General features: G+C 44.6%; 2 protein-coding genes across 4 annotated transcripts in view; one reads left to right on the top strand and one right to left on the bottom strand.

The window, feature by feature from the left end:
- JAZF1 (JAZF zinc finger 1) overlaps positions 1-18,031 on the top strand; it is a 520,205-nt gene extending 502,174 nt beyond the window's left edge. For all 3 annotated transcript variants that reach the window (XM_079932140.1, XM_079932139.1, XM_079932141.1), the window contains 2 exons: positions 9,816-9,985; positions 15,674-18,031. In XM_079932140.1, the coding sequence (XP_079788266.1) occupies positions 9,816-9,985; positions 15,674-15,850 (347 nt within the window). In that variant the 3' untranslated portion in view covers positions 15,851-18,031. The remainder of the gene's footprint in view (positions 1-9,815; positions 9,986-15,673) is intronic.
- A 48-nt stretch (positions 18,032-18,079) lies between these two features.
- The window catches only part of TAX1BP1 (Tax1 binding protein 1), an 88,372-nt gene continuing 86,446 nt past the window's right edge, over positions 18,080-20,005 (bottom strand). Inside the window, exons 18-19 of the mRNA XM_079932138.1 lie at positions 19,825-19,980; positions 18,080-18,542 (exon numbers count right to left, since the gene is read on the bottom strand). Coding sequence (XP_079788264.1) covers positions 18,416-18,542; positions 19,825-19,980 — 283 coding nt within the window. The 3' untranslated portion in view covers positions 18,080-18,415. The remainder of the gene's footprint in view (positions 18,543-19,824; positions 19,981-20,005) is intronic.

Raw genomic sequence — 20,005 nt, 5'->3', positions numbered from 1 at the left:
GAGGAGAGGAGGAGGATGCAGATGAGAAAGATGACAACAGCCAAATAGCCCATGGCGGTGGCGTTTACTAACTGCAAGGACGACAAAAATGTGATCCTCGTTTGCTACATGGCCTGGTGTCCTAAGAATGCAGACATTGAATAACAATGAAATCAAATATTATCATGAAATTCTGCTAGGAGGAGGGGGAGGATGGAAGGAGGGTGGGGAAATACCTGAAAGATCAGAATTCTTATCTTGTGTAGGGAGGTCAATAGATACCCAAAACTGAACATCAGAAAATAGCAATAGAGGCATGTTATTTAGCAATGGGGAGTAAATCCAGATAAAAGACTCGTGACTGGTTGCCGTGGGGGAGTGGAGAGGGAGAACGGGCCGGAGAGAGGGCTCCTCTTTTTCATTATAGCCTCATAGATCTATCTTTTTTTTACTGTGTACAATGATGGCTTTGATTAAAGAGAAGAAATTTTTCATTAAAAAAGGATAATGGAGGGACTTCCCTGGCGATCCAGTGGTTAAAACTCCACGCTTCCACTGCAGGGGGCACGGCTTCGATCCCTGGTCAGGCAACTAGGATCCCACATGCCGCGAGGCATGGCCAAAGGGGCTTTCTGCGGGCCAAGTTAGTATGATTAATTAATCATACTGTTAATTACCATTAATAGTAATTAATTGAATCGGTGGAAATCGGTGGTAATTGATTAATTGGTAATTAATTGGTGAAAACCATTGAGTCCAAAATGATACTTAGCATGGGAAAATTAATATAAAGTGTGCCCAAAAGTAGCTATAATACAAGGACAGTGAAAATAATAGTGTGCATTTATATTTCTGTAAATTTTGCTACAGCAAAATTGGGAGTGTCGGCATAGGTGGGGGTTGTGTTGAAGTAGATGTCTGTCTATAAAATATAGGTGTTCTTTTTCCCCACCTCCGTTAGCAGATTGGCAGGGAATTGTGAGTAAGCCTTATAGCTGCAGGAAAAGTAGCAACTGGGGCAAGAGTAGGAAAGACCAGCTAACACCCTGGTCCCAAACAAGTGGGAAGAGGTCCTGAGTGGGAGTGGCTTGCCAGATGGGGGAAGGAGCCGCGTGGCCGGCAGGGAATCCCCGGTCCCCTGGGAGGTGAGTTCTCCAGCAGGCCTGGGAATTATACTGAAGACGTCAAGTGGCAGGAAAGACAGGGGCTTTAAAAATCCTGTTGTGGAACGAGCAAACCTTGAGTAAAGAAGACCTAGGCATCCAGCCCAGGAAATGCAGACTCACTCTTGCATCATGTTGCCCTGATGACCCTCGCCAAGGGTCAGTTGGTCAATAACTTGGAACCCGCATCTTCCACTGGCCAACATCAGCTCCTGTTTCTTTTAGTCACCAGATTCTTGTACCCCAAGAAGGCCAAACCTAAGGATGGAAATAATGAAGAAATAAATCTGTAAGGCCAACTTGTGTGATAGGTTAAATGGAGGTTTTGTGGTCACTGTGATCATTTGTATGATTTGTCTGTTTTTAAGATATTAAGCTTATCTACTTAAATGGTAAATTGGCATCGTTTTGTTGAAATGTGTAGAATCTAAGTTTGTAACCAACACTTAAATGTGTAAGTGCAGTCTATTTTTAGATAATGTTTTTATCTATTTAATAGCATCTGAATATTTAGAAATGTTTGTTAGATAGGTTTATAGGTGTAAAAATTTGGCACTAAACCAAATACAATTGTTGAAAACCGGTGTGTGTGTGCACAGGGACGGTGCTAGAGGCGCTAACCCTCCACGCAGTCAAAAATCTGAGTATGATTTAGTTGGCCCTTGACATCCACAGTTCCTCCATATCCATGGATTCAACTAGCCAAGGATCGTGTGGTACTAAGTATTTACTATTGAAAAAAGGTCTGCATATAAGTGGACCCATGAAGTTCAAACCCATGTTGTTCAAGGGTCAACTGCATAAGTAGTTGTTAAGTTTTCTTATTAAAAAAAAAAAAAGTCCTCCAGATAGTAAAGATCCAAGCAACTACGATATGGAGTAAGGTCACGACAGGGTGTGGATCTGCTCCTTGCTGTGGGAAGCCATTGGAGGGTTTTAAGCAGGCAACTGAGATCATCTAATTTACTTTTCTTTGTTTAAGACCATAGGAGGCCAAGAGTAGAGACTGTGTAATCTTGGCTCCCTTTCTACCACTAGAGTCTGTGAAGTGTATTCCCTCATTCATTCATTCAACAAACACACGTCTGTTGGCTCCTTAAGTGCAAGCACTGCCCTGGGCACTGTGGTCATTACCAAAGGTAATGACCAAGAGCCTCCTAATACATTAGAAAGTGTTTAGTCCTGTGAGGGAGGCATTACTTCTGACTTGGAGAACCAGGACCTGTTCCACAGTTAAGGAGGAGACAGGGGAGAGTGACATTCTAGGAATGAGCGGAAGCCAGGAGCTAGGAGGTCAAGAAGTTTTGAGACTTGGTGATGGTCCCCAGAGACAACAGTGTGTCTTCCGTCGTAATCACACATTGTCAGTTCATTTAGATTGTTGTTGCTTCAGCTCGTATAAAGTGGGTCAGTACCAATTAAAGCTAATTTATAATGATAAGTCCGTAAGGCAGAAAGGCAACTCTTTGCTAATGTCCTTGCCAGAGTTTGACACCCCAGGAGAGTTTGAATTTGCTGTCACTGCAGTTATCACTTTTGCATGAATATTAATGATCTGTGTGGAAAGAAAAATGTGGCATATTGGGTTTCTGGAAAAGGTTGACTTATTTTTATCTATCTGTGTGTCACTCTGTTTATAAATACAAAGAACGAGAACCCTATAGGCACTAAAATAGGTCAGGGCCATCTTCACGGAGAAAAGAGGTGAGCAGAGGACAGAGGTGCTGGGTAGAAGCTGGAGGGGGTGAACAAGGTTTGAAATGGTCCTTGTGGCAAGTGAGGGTGAGCTTGACGGAGACACTCAGCTGGCTCCTGGGCCATGAAGTGGGCTCGTCCAGGTGGGTGGATGTGGATGGACGTGTGTACACGGACTCTGGACCCCCTTGTCTTTTCATGTGATTCATGAAACCAGCTCTGATTTTTACTTCCTTGGCCGACAACCAGGAGGAATCTTTCGGCAGTCCTGTAGAATCTTTTATAGTCCTGCCCTAGGAAATCCTACCTACTAGGTTTGCTCATTTCCCACACTGAAATGCTGTTGTGAGCTCTTGGGCCCACCCAAAGGCACTTCCCTTAGCCACTGTCCTGCCTGCCTCAGGCCCCCACGACGGGGACTGTGCAGCCGTGGAGGATGACAGTGGAAAATTCAACCTGAGAAAAATTACTGCCTGCCCGTTCCTACCTGTGACCGTGCAAGGTGAAGTGACATTTTCTTGTAGAAAGGCTAACCTTGGTGAAAGTCATTTTTAAATTGCTTAGTGACTAAGACTAAGAAGAGCCTGAAAAAAATCAACTCATGGAGCTTTTCTTTGGAACACTGGACGGCCACCACCCAGGAGGGCAGGGCCCACCCCTGCCTGACTGTACGAGGCTAGCCCTGTGCTTCCCACACGCTCACACGCCCGCCCCACATGTGCCTGGGACTCCCTCCTCCCCAGCACTTCCAGGGCTTTGCTCTGTGTGTCAAATCTTTATCTCCCTCCATCAGGGATATTCCGTTTGAAAATAAATCAAAGAAGCACAAACTTTGAAACTGAAGACCCAAGTACCAGTCCAGTCTGCCTGTATCTAGCTGGATGACCTTGGGCACATCCCTCACCTCCTGAACCTCAGGTTCCATGGAAAACACCTGTCCCCATGCCAGGCTCACAGGAGCCACCCCACCACCTAAATGGCAGAGGGATCTCCCAACCCCTTCTGCTTCCAGAAATGCATGTGTAAAGCAAAATTTGCTCGCTCTTAGGCAGCTACAATTTTTATTAAAAAAAAAAATCCGAGTTGGGGCTTCCCTGGTGGCGCAGTGGTTAAGAATCCGCCTGCCAATTCAGGGGACACGGGTTCGAGCCCTGGTCCGGGAAGATCCCACATGCCGCGGAGCAAGTAAGCCCGTGCGCCACAACTACTGAGCCCATGCTCCACAGCAAGAGAAGCCACTGCAATGAGAAGCCCGCGCACCGCAACTAGAGAAAGCCCGCGCGCAGCAACGAAGACGCAACTAGAGAAAGCCCGCGCGCAGCAACGAAGACACAACGCAGCCAAAAAAAAGAAAAAGAAAAAAAATCCGAGTAGGCACAGGTCAGGTTAGATGGAGAATTAAGTGCCAGAATTTAAGTAGCGGGCCTCCCTGGTGGCGCAGTGGTTGAGAGTCTGCTTGCCGATGCAGGGGACGCGGGTTCGTGCCCCAGTCCGGGAAGATCCCACATGCCGCGGAGCGGCTGGGCCCGTGAGCCATGGCCGCTGAGCCTGCGCGTCCGGAGCCTGTTGCTCCGCAACGGGAGAGGCCACAACAGTGAGAGGCCCGCGTACCGCAAAAAAAAAAAAAAAAAAAAAAAATAGAATTTAAGTAGCAAATGATTTAAAGCAAAAGGAGGCCAGATCAAAGAAAACAGGTATTTTGGCTATCATGCCTTTGTGCATTCCTCAAATCTTCATATTGTGCCCATTAGTGCAGTAAAAATAACAGGACTTACGGGAGAACTGAGGTTGGACAGAGCCTCAAAGCTATGGGACTTTGTAACCAGAGCATCAGCAAAAACAGTAACCATCCTAACAAAATAATTGCTTGGCTGAATCCCCATTGTAAATCCGCCCTGACAGTTCATCCAGCATCCCAGCCCTCTGTCCTCTGTGTTCTTGAGATGCAGATCTTTGAAGGTGTTCTCTCTTCTAAGAGAACAAGTTCATCCAAATTAGAAATCTGACCCAGTCAGTCAATCTTTGTTTTCAAATACAAGGGCAATGTCTTTATAGTTTGTGTCCCTGTGCTGACAGCCTCCCCAGGTGCCACAACCCAGAGGAAAGGGTGGCACTTCTAGAAGCCACAGAACCAGCCACCGTCGCTCTAAAGAAGCCACCTCCATGGGGTTTTCATCTGCTTTTCTTAATTAAGGTCTTCAGGCTTTCTCTTTAGTTGTGAGAATGCTCTCCTCTGGACTCTTCAAGACGGTCAGTGTGGGGAGGAGGTGTTGGCCTACAGCAAGTTTTCTGTTTTGTGTTTGAGCGCTTGTCCCTTTCAGTTGCCAGGGCTTAGGGTAGACTTGTAGGAAGGAAAGGGTGGGAGGTGGAGAGAAGAAGGGAGAGACGAAGATGAACCGGTATTCACCACAGCGTAGTCTTTCCCTGCTAGAATCCCCAGTCAGTAGCCCTGGAGAAAGGGAGCCCGCCCGGATAGACTGCGGAGCACCTCTCCTTCTAGTTGCAAAATTCCGACTCACCGACTCAATGTTCCCCAGCCCTGCTTGCTAGGAGGACACCTGCCAGCCTGTCCCCAGACACCTGTTCTGGGCCCCAGGGGGGTAAATTTCTTCTTGTGACTCCCATGCTTTCCTCCCACCTCCCTGCCCCAGTTACTTACAACTACAGGTAGGGTGTTTGGGGGTCTTTTTCCTCTTTTACACAGAGGAAATACTTCTTATAATTTTTTTCTTCAGAAACTGATGTGGCGATTAACATTTTATGGATTCTGGGTGATGGGCGCTCAGAACTAGAAGCTTGAATTGATTCCGCATCCTCCCTCTGTCTGGTGGCTGGAGCCCAGCACCCGCTCTGATAGGCTGACAGGGTGGGGCTCACACGGGGCCTCAGAGATCACCCATTAACTCAAGATCAGGGTGAATGAATGAGCGTTTCCATCCTTAACACGCCATACCTCTCCCCTGGAACAATCCAAAGGCTCATCATATCTGATAGCCTCAAAGCTGGCTGTGATGGGGCCCGTTTGACGCCTCCAGCTGGCCTGGAGGGCAGTGGGCTCCAAAGTGGGTGCGCAAGACAATCTATGAGGTGGAGGAAGGAGATATCAAATCTTTACACTTACTAAGGAAAATATTTCTCGTATTAATATATATATTTATTAAACTATTTCATCCTCATCCTTTGATTTGCATATCTGTTTTATATAGTGATATGTTAGTACATGTATGTCATTTATAAACAGTATATTCACACACGCTCCCCCTCAGGGAGGCAGTGCCCACAATTTCTTATTGACCGGGATGTAGGAGAGGATCGAAAAGCTGGGAGACCCCTGCTAGGAGAGTCAGCCTCGCTCCATCCTGCTTTCCCTAAATGGGGGGCAGGGGGCGGAAATCTCTAGCAGAGGGCTGGCAAGCGCTGCAGATCCCTTCGTTCAGAAGTTAGTTTTGAGATGGCAGGTGAAGCAGAGATTGAAAATGAACCAGGTTGGGGTTGACTTTTCTCCTTCGAAAGGCATGAGGACATGAATAAAACAAAGCAGAGAGGGTTGGCCCACATGTTTCTGAACTAAAGCCATGACTCCTTTCAGGTTAGCATTTCCTAGGGTTCAAAGATGTGTGAAAAGAGAGGAAGAGCAGTAGGTTTCGGGGCCTTGGTTGTTTTCTTCAGAGCACTGCAGGCCCTGCTGGCGAGGTTTCCAGATATGCGCACCGAGTGGATGCCAGCGTCTGAGCTTGTGTGGCTTTCTGGGACAATAGCAACCCCTGTACCTGCAGGATGCCCTGTGGCTGCAGGACCCGCCTCACAGCTGGCGACATTTCTCCTATTTGATGACAGGGTAGCACTTGGGGTACAGGAACACAAGCAACAGTAGACCCCCCCATTCCTGTTTTTAAAACGTGAGTACCCTCAAGAGAAAGCGAGGGAACAGTGGATGAAGTAAACTGCTCACGTGACCTTTTGCCTATTTATTTACCAAATGCTTCTTTAATGCTTACCATGTATCATTGTTCTAAATACTTTTAAAAACAGGAACTCAGTTGCTCCTCACAGCAACCTTAAGAGGTAGTAGTATTATCAGCCCATTTTACAGATAAGGACTCTAAAACTCAGAGAGGTAACATCACTTGCCTGGGGTCACACAGTTTGTCGGTGGCAGCACCAGGGCTCACAGGGGCTCCCAGCTTGGCCCCTGTAGATGCATCTGCACGAACAGTCCTCAGCCAGCACAGCACCTCTCTTGTTATGGAATCCCTCTTGTATTTTTTCTGGTGGAGATGCCCAAACCTATCAGAATTATCTTATTTTTTGTTTGGTTTCGCAACAGGCCTTTCTAAAAATAGTATTATTTTACATGTAATATTATAAATAGTATTATTACAAAAATAGTATTATACTGTCTTCTGTTTTTCTGAGCACTTACTACGTGCAGGTCCTCCTGTGCCAGGTGCTTTATAAACATTAATTCTAATCCTTCAACTGTAAGGAAGAGATTGTTTCCTCCCATTTCACAGAAGAGAAAGTAGAGGCCAAGTAGGTTGGTCACTCAGCTGACAATGTCCAGCCAAGTCATGAACCCAGGGTTGGGCCTTGCTCGGCTGTGTTATAGGACAGAACTAAATAGAAACAGATCCTTCTCGACCCCCATCCAGGTGAGACAGTTTCACAAAGCACCCGAAGGACCTTGTGGTGTGCCGATGACGAGGATGTGTGTGTGTGGGGCCCAGTTGTGTATGCCTGTTGTCCCCGTGCTGGCTTTCACTCGCAAAGGCATCCTGACACGGACAGTAGATCATGTGGTCCTCCTACCTGCCCCACTTGGGACTGGATGCTGCATGGTTTGCAGGCGAGTGTGTCCACAGCATTAACCCCCCAGACCTGGCCCCTTTTGATCCCGAAGAGTTTTGCAGTTTTATCTTCTGCTGGGCTTCATTAAGCCCTCGGTTGGTCTGAGGCTTTCGCGCTGCCCCCAGTTGTAAACGTTGTGCGATTCCTGGTATTCAGGTTAACAGATTAGCTCAGTTAGATGGGTAAATTAGTCATTTTTACTTTCTCAAGTCCTGGTGGAAGAGCTCTGCGAAATAGTATTTATAGTTTTCTAACAAGCAATTTAAAGGACACCAGCATGTGGCATTTGTTTAAGAGTAAAACGTCCTAAACAGTGCCCTACTTAGAAACAGGTTTCCAGATTTGCTCATGGACCGAGGGACGCGGCAGAGCAGGTACCCCTGTGCTGTGTCCTACGAGCGCTTCCCAGCTGGGTCTCTCGTCTCTGGGGGCTCCAGCCAAGCGCAGCGGGGCTTACTGAAACCCACACTGAATCCCAGAGCCTCATTTTTGTCAAACTGTTTTTTCCGTACCGCCTGAGTTTCTAAACAGGCTTCAAAGCAGGCTGCTTTGAATTCTGAGCGGTAGATGGTGGAGGCCCAGCGACACGGAGGTTGAGAGAGACACACCCCACCCCACCCCCAGAGAGCTGCCGGCACTGGAGGCCGGGAGGCAACCTGGGAAAAGGTAACTCCCTTACTAGCTAATTGAGGATGCGGCAGCTCTCGAGCCTCACAGGGCTCATTTCCTCTCGTGTAGGAAAGTGACACCCCACCTCGCAGGGTCACCAGAGGGTTAAATGAGCTGATGCAGCCAGTGTGCCTGAACCATACGAGGCACTCGTTCACCTTGAGGTCCCTTCCTTCCTTCCTGGATCCTTTTAAGTGTTCGCCTCAGAGGCTGGCGTCCTTGTTCCTGGCTCAACTGGCTCTTCAAACAATCTTATTAATGCCTATTAAAATGAAACCCAATAAAAATGCCAATATCTGGTGTTGAAATAATTGATGTAGCAGGGGGAGCCCCGTGGAGCACCCAGGCAGGCCCCGGGTGCAATTTAGCCTCACACCTGGGGGATGAATTTCACAACTGTAATTGCTACCATATAATTCTTATTGATGTTGTGCTGTAATTCCTATTTATTCCACGGGGCTTGTAAATGCATTAGGACTTGTCAACATATTATTTTACACTGTTTATGATCTGTAGAATTATGTCCTTCAGGGTTATATTGTGCAAAAGCTCCAAATAAACGGCTGTGGACCTCGTTAAAGAAAGAGCAAAGAGGGGCTGCTTGTTGAAGTGGTTCTCCATCCCTGCCGTCCTGGGCAGAAGTCAGCACAGCAGATTTTTAATTCAGTTCTGAGCAGAGCTCTTAACCAGGATACAAGGGAATCCCCTCGTCTGTCTGAGCTGTCTGCTGCAAGGGCTCAGCCCTCCCTCCCAGGGAGGGTTTTGTGTAGCTGAAAGGCAGGTGCTATTCCCTGAGGACAGGTGCGGTAGGGAATCGTTTGGTCTTCCTGGAGCTGGACCTGCCTTCTGAGGATGATGATGACCTTGTGCCCTCAGAGCTCTGGGCATTTCTGTCCCCCTGCTCCCTAGCTTGGGGTAACACCCTTTTAGTTCTAAATTTCTTCATGGTCTTCCCAGCTCAGCTTATAAAGAAAAAGAACTGAAATTAATTCCCACCGAAGTGTAAATACCTAGTAAGTGTAGAATGTAACCCCCTCCTATAGATTTGTGTGTTTACCATGCCAATAAAGCATAAAACTATGGGGACAGAATTCTGTCCATTGTAATGTCAGGCATATCGTGTGTGTGTGTGTGTGCGTGTGCGTGTGTGTGTTGGGGCAGGGGTGTGTCTGTCGTAGTTGGTTTTGGTTTTAGCCTTCCCAGCACCTTTGCGGTCAATCACCTTTCCCGCAGAAGACTGCGTCCAAGCTCTTGCACAGCTCATTCCTCGCCATGAATCGCTGGGAAGCCCTTTCCCTGGTCTCTCCCGTGGGAAAGCAGATATGTTGCCCCCAGGACTGTCCCGGGGACTAGATGCACTTGGCGGCCCCTTGGCGCCTGGACGCTCTCTCCCAGGGCAGCAGGAGCCGCCGCCGTGCGGGGCGTCCTGACAGCCCTTGTGTTTCTCCTCTGGCCCCACAGGCAGCGAGTACGACGAGGAGGAGGTGGATTACGAGGAGTCGGACAGCGACGAGTCCTGGACCACAGAGAGCGCCATCAGCTCCGAGGCCATCCTCAGCTCCATGTGCATGAACGGCGGCGAGGAGAAGCCCTTCGCCTGCCCGGTTCCCGGCTGTAAGAAGAGGTACAAGGTAAGAGAGGTGCCACCCCGCTTGGCGTAGGTGGCCCCCCGGAAAGCCAGGCCTGGGCCCAGGCTGCCCGCAGGTCAGTGCTGTCCCTGGTTTCTGGCCGTTGGGTGTGTTGTCCCCTTCACTGACCTGTGTGGGAGCGGTACGTCAAAAGAGAGTTTTTTTGGTGGGAGAATCATGTCTTTGATATTCTTCAGATTCATGTCAGACCAGTCAGAATATCAAATGCGTCACCTGTTTATTTGCCGAACACCTTCCACAGCTCTGCAGACGGTTCACAGAGCCCTTTTGGAAAACGCTGCAGGGTATTTACTTCCAGCTGAGGAAGGCCTTGCTTGAAAGGAGTTCAGGAGAAAAGGGGCTTTGGTATTTTTCTCACCAAACCCACCCGCTGTAGCTTCGATGAACTCTCTGTAGGCGGCGCAGAGCCTGTGTCTCTCAGGCCTGCCTCTGGGTGTCAGGGCAGCTGGGGGCGCCAAATTCTCTACTAAGAAGACTCAAAGGGACAGAACAGTGAGAACACCCACAGCACTCAAGTGTGGGTCCAGAGGGCATGTCGAAAAACAAAGTTGCAAACTTTCCCATGAGGTGTTGGCAGTTCTTTAAAATCCAGCTGTGAGATGGAAATGTAAAAATCAAAAACATACCTGGTGCATTTGACGAGATGCTACTTTCCCCAGCAGACTGACTGTTTTTAAAGAAAGGCTTGAAAAGTGTATGGCAGCATAAGCACTTCCCGTATCGCTCCTTCTTCAGTATGTCTCTGAACACTAAAAAAATCTATTTCAATACTTTTTATACCTGCTTCTGATATAAAAGCATGAAACCCAAATGTATCACAGGTAAGTTGCCCATGATTTCACCTGATCTATATACTGTTAAATTTTTATCATGGGAAGCACAGATGTGCTTTGTTTAAACTACAGTGAAAACCCCAGGATGGAGATGTGAGGTCCCATCAGGGTGTCCTGACGCGCTGTCTGGGTATCCCAGGTGCACATGTACATTCCTCTGGATCAGGAGGCGGCGTGGAAGTGGGTGCAGGGGTGAGAAAGCAACAAAATTGTTATCTCAGGAGCCCAGGGGAATCGTTCGACAAGCTAGTTTGTCCAGAGGACAGCTCTGCTTGCAGAAAGAGATTTTTCCCTTCTTTCTTTCTTTCAAAGTGGAGAAAGCTGGACAGGGATGCTGTCCATGTACCCTGCCTACCTCCAGATGCACCTTCTCTCCATGCTTCATGAGAGCTGGTCCTCTGTGCTCTGCCGTCTTGCTGCCTTCTCTCAAGGGTCCAAACACTGTCTAAAGGATGTCTTGCACATCAGCGATGTTAAAAGAGAGAGCAAAGTAACGACCCAGATTGTAGCTGACCGAAAAAAACCCCAAAAAGCTGGTGGGGGGGTGGTATAAGCTACACCCTTTATGATGAGGCCCTCTGTCTTTCCCACCTCTCTTTCATTCCTTTTTTACATCCTTTTCCCCTGGTCATTTTAATTTTCTTGTCATTATTCTTTGGCTTCTATCTTTCTTGAGTTTCCAGCAGTTTCCTCTCCTGCAGTTTGTCTGTGTCTAGGTTGGTGGGGCCTTTGCAGTGTTGTTTCTCCATCTGAGGCCAAAAGAAAATTGTGTGAACCTTGGGCTACGGAGGCTGCCTGCTTCAGTACCACTAACTGGCGAACGACATGGGTGGCAATTAGTGGTCCTGCTTTCCATGAGGGAAGTGTGAGTTTCCTTTTCTGAGCCAGAGTGCCACGTAACGGTGCACATGGGACAGGAACAAATGCATAACTGCTTCTCCTGACCAAGTGCTTGACATGAGTGTGGTCATATTCCCTACAGTTTTAGTCTAACTCCTTCTGCTGGGAAGTTACTGGCCGCAGGGTGTACCAGGTGTTCTCTGGTATAATTATTTCATCTTATTTACTGCCTGATGGTTGGAATGGGTGTTGGTGAGTGGAGGGCGTAATGAGCTTGGTGTGCTGTGGAGTCAGGCAGAATCCACAGCTGCTGCCATCTTGCTCATTCCCAGGGCTGACTTCACATGTGTCTCATTCCCTGCCCCCGTCGGCAGGGAGTCTCTCAACCATGAGTCTCTTGGGCACTGACTGAGGATCAGCTCTTCTCACCATTTCATTGGCGTTTGCAGAACTGGGAGAAGATGAGCATCTAACTCCCCAGACTGCATGCAGAGTAGGGCAAGGGAGCAGGGCCCGCAGTACAGCTAGGTCTCCGAGTTGTTTCCCGTGTTATTTCTTCTGCCTAGAATGCCCCCCTTCCCCTCCGCTCTCCTTCAGTACCTCTCATTTTCTTTCTTTTTCTAATTAATTAATTAATCTATCTATTTATTTATTCTTGGCTGCGCTGGGTCTTCGTTGCTGTGCACAGGCTTTCTCTAGTTGCAGTGAGCGGAGGATACTCTTCATTGCGGTGTGCGGGCTTCTCATTGCAGTGGCTTCTCTTGTTGCGGAGCACGGGCTCTAGGTGTGCAGGCTTCAGTAGTTGTGGCACGCAGGGCTCAGTAGTTGTGGCGCATGGGCTTAGTTGCTCCGCGGCATGTGGGATCTTCCCGGACCAGGGCTCGAACCCGTGTCCCCTGCGTTGGCAGGTGGATTCTTAACCACTATCCCAACCAGGAAAGTCCTGAATGTCAGTTTTATTTAAAACCTGAGTACTGAATAAGACAGTAGTTATCAAGTTCTCAGCATGAGGAAAAGTTCTCACTGTAGTGACCTTCCTTGTCCTATTTGGAGCTTAATTCCCTTTCCCCCTTTCAGAGACCAGAGGATTTAATAAGTATTTCATTTTCAAGTTGCCTGACATTATTTATTTTTGTTATTAATATTTTTGAAAGACCAAACTCATTTCAGGGCCTCTGCAATTCAGAGTTTCAGTGAAGCTTTTTAAGCTCCTCAAGTCTTAGAAAGTGAAGTTTCCATTGCTGTCTGTGAATGAACAGATGGGGGAAATCTTACGTCTGATTAGAGCTTGTACTAACATTTGTGATAAGCTGTCCCATGACACTTGTGGACATTTTAAATCACAGCAACAAAGAGAAAGAGATGGTAAGGTAGTTTATTGTAGGCTCTTTGGCCAACCCTGGAAATGCCATGTGTTTCCACACATGCAACTGGCTTCCTAATTTTTCCAGAGTAATAAAGCTGACATGTGTCAGTCCCATAGCCACGCACAACACAGTGTTGACATTCCAGCTGGGAACTGACCACGGAACCTGTTGGCATCAACTCATCCCTGGGCGTGTCCTTCCCCTGGTGAACTCCAGATCTGGTTTCATGTTGGAGTGGCTTCTGGGGGCTTTGGCAATTTCTGGTTTCAAACCTTCCCTCGCCTAATTAGTTATTTAAAAAAAAAAAAAACAAACAACTCGGGCCTGGATGGAATATCTAAGACCTGGTCCTGTTGGAGTTGCTATATGCCTTTTTGTTTGTTGTTCAAATGTTTATTATTTTTGGTTTCCTCTCTTTTCTGACAAGGCGTGAGTGGCACTGGGGCACAGGGGTAAGCTGGATTTATAATGATCCATCTTGCAACAAGTTCCCGGTGAAAGCGAGGACATGAAATGTTTTAGTAGCGCTTCATCCACAGGAATGTTTTAGTAACCCTTCATTCACTGAGGTACTCAGTGAATATCTGTTGAGCTAATGGAATATTATTAAGCAGGCAGATGTAAATTATTAAGCATTTGTGAGTCAGGAGACTTCCTACCATAGTGTTACTATTAGAAAGTTGACAGTCTTTTTCTAATGATCATAAAACAGTTATTTCCTCCCCATCTCCCTCCCTCCCATAGGAGGGAAAGAATGTTTAACATAATACGCTAAAAATATTTTCATATTTATCTTTGTTGCCTGGCTCCAGCTAGGTGGCTCTCACCTGGGTCTCTCATGCCGCTGCAGTAGGGTACCAGCTGGGGCTAGATAACACAGGTTGGCTTCTTTACCCATGTGCCTGGGCCCCTGGTGGGATGGTTGGAGCAGCAAGGGGCTGGCAGGGCGTATCCACCCATCTCTGTTAATGGGTCGGATTCTGCACCGTCACTGCCCTCCCCACATCCCAGCGCAGCAACCTCCTACTCCCCAGCATGCCTCTAGAAGACCAGTGAAGTGCCTCGTCGCCCTGCAGGCAGGGATTAATGCAGGGATGACAAGGGCTGAAGGCGCAGAAGGCCAACAGCTGGACGTTCAGGGAAGAAGTCGTGTCTGTCCTTGTGGTTCAACTCACTGGACAGCCCTCAGACTCAAAGCATAGACAGCTGGTTGCTCCTTGTCACCCCTGGGTTCAACAAAGTCGAGAGGATTCTCTTCCATAGGACTTTTGAAAAGTATTAATGTGCACTGTGAATCTCCAGTAGGGAAATATAAATAGTAATAACCACTGAACATATTTTGTTTCATGGCAACTCTCAATTTCTTCCAGAATGAGGCATGCTCTAACAAATTCATTCATTCACAGGTACTAGTGGAGCAGCTACTATGTGCCAGGCACGGTGCTAGATGCTCATGAAACAACTGCAGTTTGTTCTTATTCTTTGGGAGCTCGATAAGGGCATCCTATGAAGTGGAAGACGGCTATGTTGGAAACCTTTCGTTGGGCACAGGACTGGCCTCAGTGGGCCTAGATTCAGATAATACTTTAGAAAACAGTCCACTCTTCTGGTGATCTGTACTCAACAACTTCCTATCTTCTCTTTTCCCTTACTCCTCAGTCTGACAGTAGCTGGCTTGGAAATTAAGACCTATGCTCTAGCATCACTTCCGCCATTTATTCTTACTTAAATCTTCCATCAGTTTACTCAGTGTCCTGAGCCTGTTTACTCACCATGTAATTGGGATAAGCAAAACTAACTTGGTTGAATCTGTAGAGTGATTCTAGGCATGACGTCTTAAATAGAATATGCAAGTGAGCTAGCAAAACCAATTGATAGAAATCCAGAAAGCATTTTGTTATTTCATGTTATCATTTAGGATTTGTAGGCCAATTTGAAGTTTGGAACTTTTCTGTTGCTGAGGCTTTAATAACCTAACATTTTTAAAGTTCACTGTATGTTTGGAATAATACATAAATAAAAAGTAGGGCCTTGTCTGCCCATAGGTGTTTATTTAACACACACAACAGTGCTGGGGCAAGATTTGGGCACAGATACTGGCTTAAAGCAGAGTAGAAAATGGACCAAAAATCCCTACATAAGGTAGCGATTATCATGGTTGGCTGGGAGCAAGACATAAGCTGAGTTTCCAAATGAAGAATTTATACACGTCTTGAACTTCATTACCCTAACCTATGTTTTCTTTCTTTAGATTCTTTTCGGGGCCATCTTGAGGATATTTGTATGTAATTTTTCACCGTTAACATTCTTCAGAGTAGAAACAAGATTCAGAGGGAGCTGTGCCTCTTTAAAAGTCTGGGTCTTAAATACGTATTTTATGTAAAAGTCAGAAGTCAGTACTTTCAGGGTAACTGAGGTGTGTTTGAAATTGCCTTGGGTGAGCTGTGTACATGACCTAGTCTGCACCGCCCACGATTAACACACGACTGCGAGTTCGCGAAAAAGCCTGTTCTGTCTACAGCTGCCATCCAGGAGCTGTCCAGTTGCAGTCAGACCTGCACTGAGGTTTTCCCCGCCATCTGACACTGTGTGACTCCGTCTAATAGGTGATATTTTTGTCCTCTCCACAGAATGTGAATGGCATAAAGTACCATGCTAAGAATGGCCACAGAACACAGATTCGTGTCCGCAAACCATTCAAGTGTCGTTGTGGTAAGAGTTACAAGACAGCTCAGGGCCTGCGGCACCACACAATCAATTTCCATCCCCCGGTGTCGGCCGACATTATCAGGAAGATGCAGCAGTAACATGCTGGTCATAACTGTGCCAAGAAATCCTCACCAGCAGTTGCTGATTTTGAAAACAGCCACCTTTTTTCAGGGGAAGCATTCAGCAACCCTTTAAAGAATAAATGCATGCTTTAAATTTTTTCTGTAATTTTGGAATGATGTATCTTTGTAGAGTTAATGATTTTGTACATTTGCACATGTAATCATCATACCCATTTTCATTACTTTGATATAAGGTGCTAAACAAAGCTCTAGGTTTTTCAGCACATTTCCCCCAAAACAAGACAGAAATTGAGGGCATGTTGTGTATCGTTTAGCTGTGTTGCAGTGATATCATTTGCGGGGGAGGAGGGGCTAGCACTGAGGGTTTTTCCCCCAAGATTATAATGTGATTGGTTGAAGTTTTTCAACACATCAACTCATTGTGTTCAAAACCAAAATAATACCTTCACTGTCAAACTGGTTACCATGCCTTACATAATGGAGTGAGTTAGTACCTGTGACTAGAAAGACTTTAGGTAACGGAAATATAAATAAGAAAGAATGTTTAACATAATATGCTAAAAATATTTTCATATTTAAATAACATGCATAAAAGGTGTGCTTTCTGTGTTTTATATTATCTTGCAAATCCTTTAGACCTTTAAAAAGCTGAAAATCTTGCCATGTGACTTACCAATCATTTTAGTGTTACAAATGGCATTTTTGTACAAAAAGTCTATTCAGTTCACTCATTAACACACAGTCATTGAGTGCCTGCTAGGTGCAAGGGATTCAATTTATGCCTATTGATGTCGGTGGACCAAGATACCAGTTTAGTGAAATACTTTCCCCTCAAATACTTTCCCCTGAAATCTGTTAGGAAACACTTTGAAATACTTAAGTGCAAATTTTGTGTGTGTGAAATTTAGTTCTATCTTCATCTTTAGGTGAAGTTTTAAAGCACTTTGTCGTTCTCTATTGCCAACAGATGTGATGTTTTATGTGTTGCCAGTTCTTGCAACCACTGCCCTAACAACCTGCGGGTTGCAGATAAGAATTAAAATGCCAAGCGCGTTTCAAAGAGGAGCATCTTGTTAAGACCCCTGTTGCCTCCTCATGCTCATTGTGTTTTCAGACTTTTTTTAAAGGCACTTTTTCCATCACATTGTAGATGTCTGTATTCCCACTGGAAATGTCTGTTTAGCTTTGTAAGACATTTTGCTGAAATATGAAATTGAGCCTTATTGACAGGTAAGTGCTTCTTGCAGCAGGTGGTCAGTGACTAATACGTGACCCATTAGAGTATAACCTACGTCTGGACCATTCCTAACGTTTTTCTTACCAACAGTACCATCATGCCTTGAGTGTTCATTTCTCCCAAGTGCTATTCCTTAAACATGAGTTTACCAATTGCCTAATTATGCAATAAAAATTGCTTTGAGATGGCTAACTGCCCACAAAACTGACGAAAATCAAACTCGAAATGCTTGTAAAATAACTTTCTTCCCGTGTTTCCATTTGTTGAAAGTCTTACAGATGGAAAGCAGGTGTTCCTCCCTCCTCAGTTTTTCAGACGTTTTGAAAGGAAGACAATTCTGTTAGCCAGATGGGTAAGCTTCTATTAATACACTCTTAAATTGTGAATCCCTCATAATGAGGGATTTAAAAGTTATTTATAAAGACACTACCCGCTAAAAATGTCCTCAGATCTCTGAAGAGTAGTCTTGGTCCTGAATATACAGTGTTATCCTTTATCTTTTAAAGGGTGATACAGACATGAGAAGCCACCAGTTGGTGCATAAGAAGGCCCTACTTGGCTATTTCATATCTACCTAGAATTGACCAAATTTTTTTTTAGGCCAGCAATTATTATTTAGCTTCGCTCCTTCTAGTGCAAGAAACTGTAGGCTGGATCAGTAGTTCAACAGCTAAACAGTCATAAAATAGTCATTGTGCATGTTAAATTTCTTTCAACTATAAAAATTTCCAGTTTCTATTTACTTATTCATTGTGACAGTATTACTAAACAGGTAAGGATGGGAATATTTTGTTATACCGTGTATAGTGAATGTATTGTACTGTGTCTGTGAAAACTGTGCTTTAAATTATATTTTCATATGTTTTGTTCAGGACAGAGCACATTTAAGTTTGAAAGCAACAGAGGTTTGTTTTAGAACTGAAGGCAACTTAATGAAACAAAATTGCTGTCAAGAAAAGCTGCTTATAAATGTAAATGAAATCACATTTAAAATAAACTGCCTCTGACCCAAAATAAACATGGCTCTTTATTTTCATTAGCATCCATTATAAAGACCAGTATCAAGTTTGCCACAGAAACGAATATATCCATTCAGTACCTTGTTCTAAGGCTGCCTTTTTTGGGTGGGGGCAGAATTCAGCTGACATGTAGATTTCATCAATGTTTTGCCTAGGTTAGTATGATGAACAATTTCATTTCACTGGTAGTAGCACTATAATATTCAAAGGATACTTTTAGGTTAGTATGGTCCATAATTATTAACTGATGGAACAAAAATGTTCATATCATTGAACATATTTTACCTGAATATATTCTGCTTAGCATATAACCTATCCAGAAGCTTAAAACATGGAGTCTTCATTACCGCTGCATCCCAGGTCTGCCATGTCCTGATATCTGACTGCCCAATACTGTTTTGCCCTAGACTCACACCTTTTAAAGGACTCCAACGATACATGAATTCTGCTCCTAGAAACAAATACAAGTGAGATGGTGTATATGCGGTTCACATATAGTACCCCAAAATGCCACTACACTGAATATTAAGTTAACATCTTAGATAGCTAGTTTGCTTAAGACAAGCTTAAATATTTTGATAACCACAAAAACAGCAAAATCAAAAAGTCAGTACTTTAAATCCTTAACATTCATATTCTAAAAGGGGAAAGGACTGTAGTTCAGAAAATTTTTTTAGTGACCCAGACCAAAAAGACATTCAAGATGCTAGACTTAATGAAAAACTATCACAAATAAATTTGACAATGAAATTACACACTTCTAAAAATGTGTCTACTTTAATGTTAATGAATACTATATACAGCAGAGTCATAACGAACACGATAGTTTGATTTGGGTTTATGCATTACATATTTAATCACTTACTGAGAACATTTTTTCAAAGTTATACTCATCAAGAAAATGTGAAAAAAGACATACATTTTCTGTGATTTTATGCCACAACCATCACTGTTTAGTAGATCATTTAATATGAAACAATTACACTGACATATCTTGTTCCATTTCCCCATCAGATAGAAATACAACTTTAAGATGGCTTAAAAATAATCAGATATTCTAAAATTTTTTAGTCATAAAATTAGCAAAATATGCATTCTATTAATTCCTAAAGCAAACATTTCAAATATAAAAAGGATATTTGCTGTCTTGGAAGCATGTGATCTCATTCTACATGCAGCTCCCCTTCTAAAGAGGGTTAAAAAAAAATATTTCATGGGCTAAATTATGAAGTTTCTGTATTCAAAAGAATAACTTTGTAAGACTTATGATAAATTCTTTGTGTTACATAACTTTTAGTAGTCATGCTCAATCAACAAGGTCAACAGAGATGTGTAAATATTCTGCTAAATAACACACTATACATACCTATTTTTTCAGTGTGGTAACGTTAAAATAATCCGTTTCCTTCATTCATATGATTTTTCAAAATGGGGAATAAATAAAGATACAAATACACAAGAACTTCTTAAGCAGGTAAGATTAACAGAGGTTAAAATTATATTTATTGATAAGTGATAAACCAAGGACTGACCCTGACACTACGTAACACCAAACTCAAAGTAGCTCTTGGTCAGAAAAGTGCAATAGAGGGTACATGAAAGTGACACCTTGTGGTCTCCTTAGTGGTCTGAGGTGTGTTTTTTTCCCAACTGCTGAACTGTATTATTAACTCCTAATAAAAATTAACTAGTCAAAATTTAAAACATTCTGATCAAAATGGGTTTGTACATGCCTTTCAAACCCCTGCTGGTCATAGTCAGGAGGGAACTGCTCGCTGCACATTGGGCACACCTTCCAGTGACTTTCAACATGTTCTTCAAATTTGCTCTGATCGTAGTTGGGAGGGAACATTAATTCACAGAGTGGACATTTCTTCTGAACATCAAAGCTTGAGGAAATAAAATGAAAGAATT

Source organism: Stenella coeruleoalba, assembly GCF_951394435.1.
Source record: "Stenella coeruleoalba genome assembly, chromosome: 9".
NCBI lineage: Eukaryota > Metazoa > Chordata > Mammalia > Artiodactyla > Delphinidae > Stenella > Stenella coeruleoalba.
Note: the sequence above shows the minus strand (reverse complement) of the source record. Positions and strands in the feature narration are given on the sequence as shown.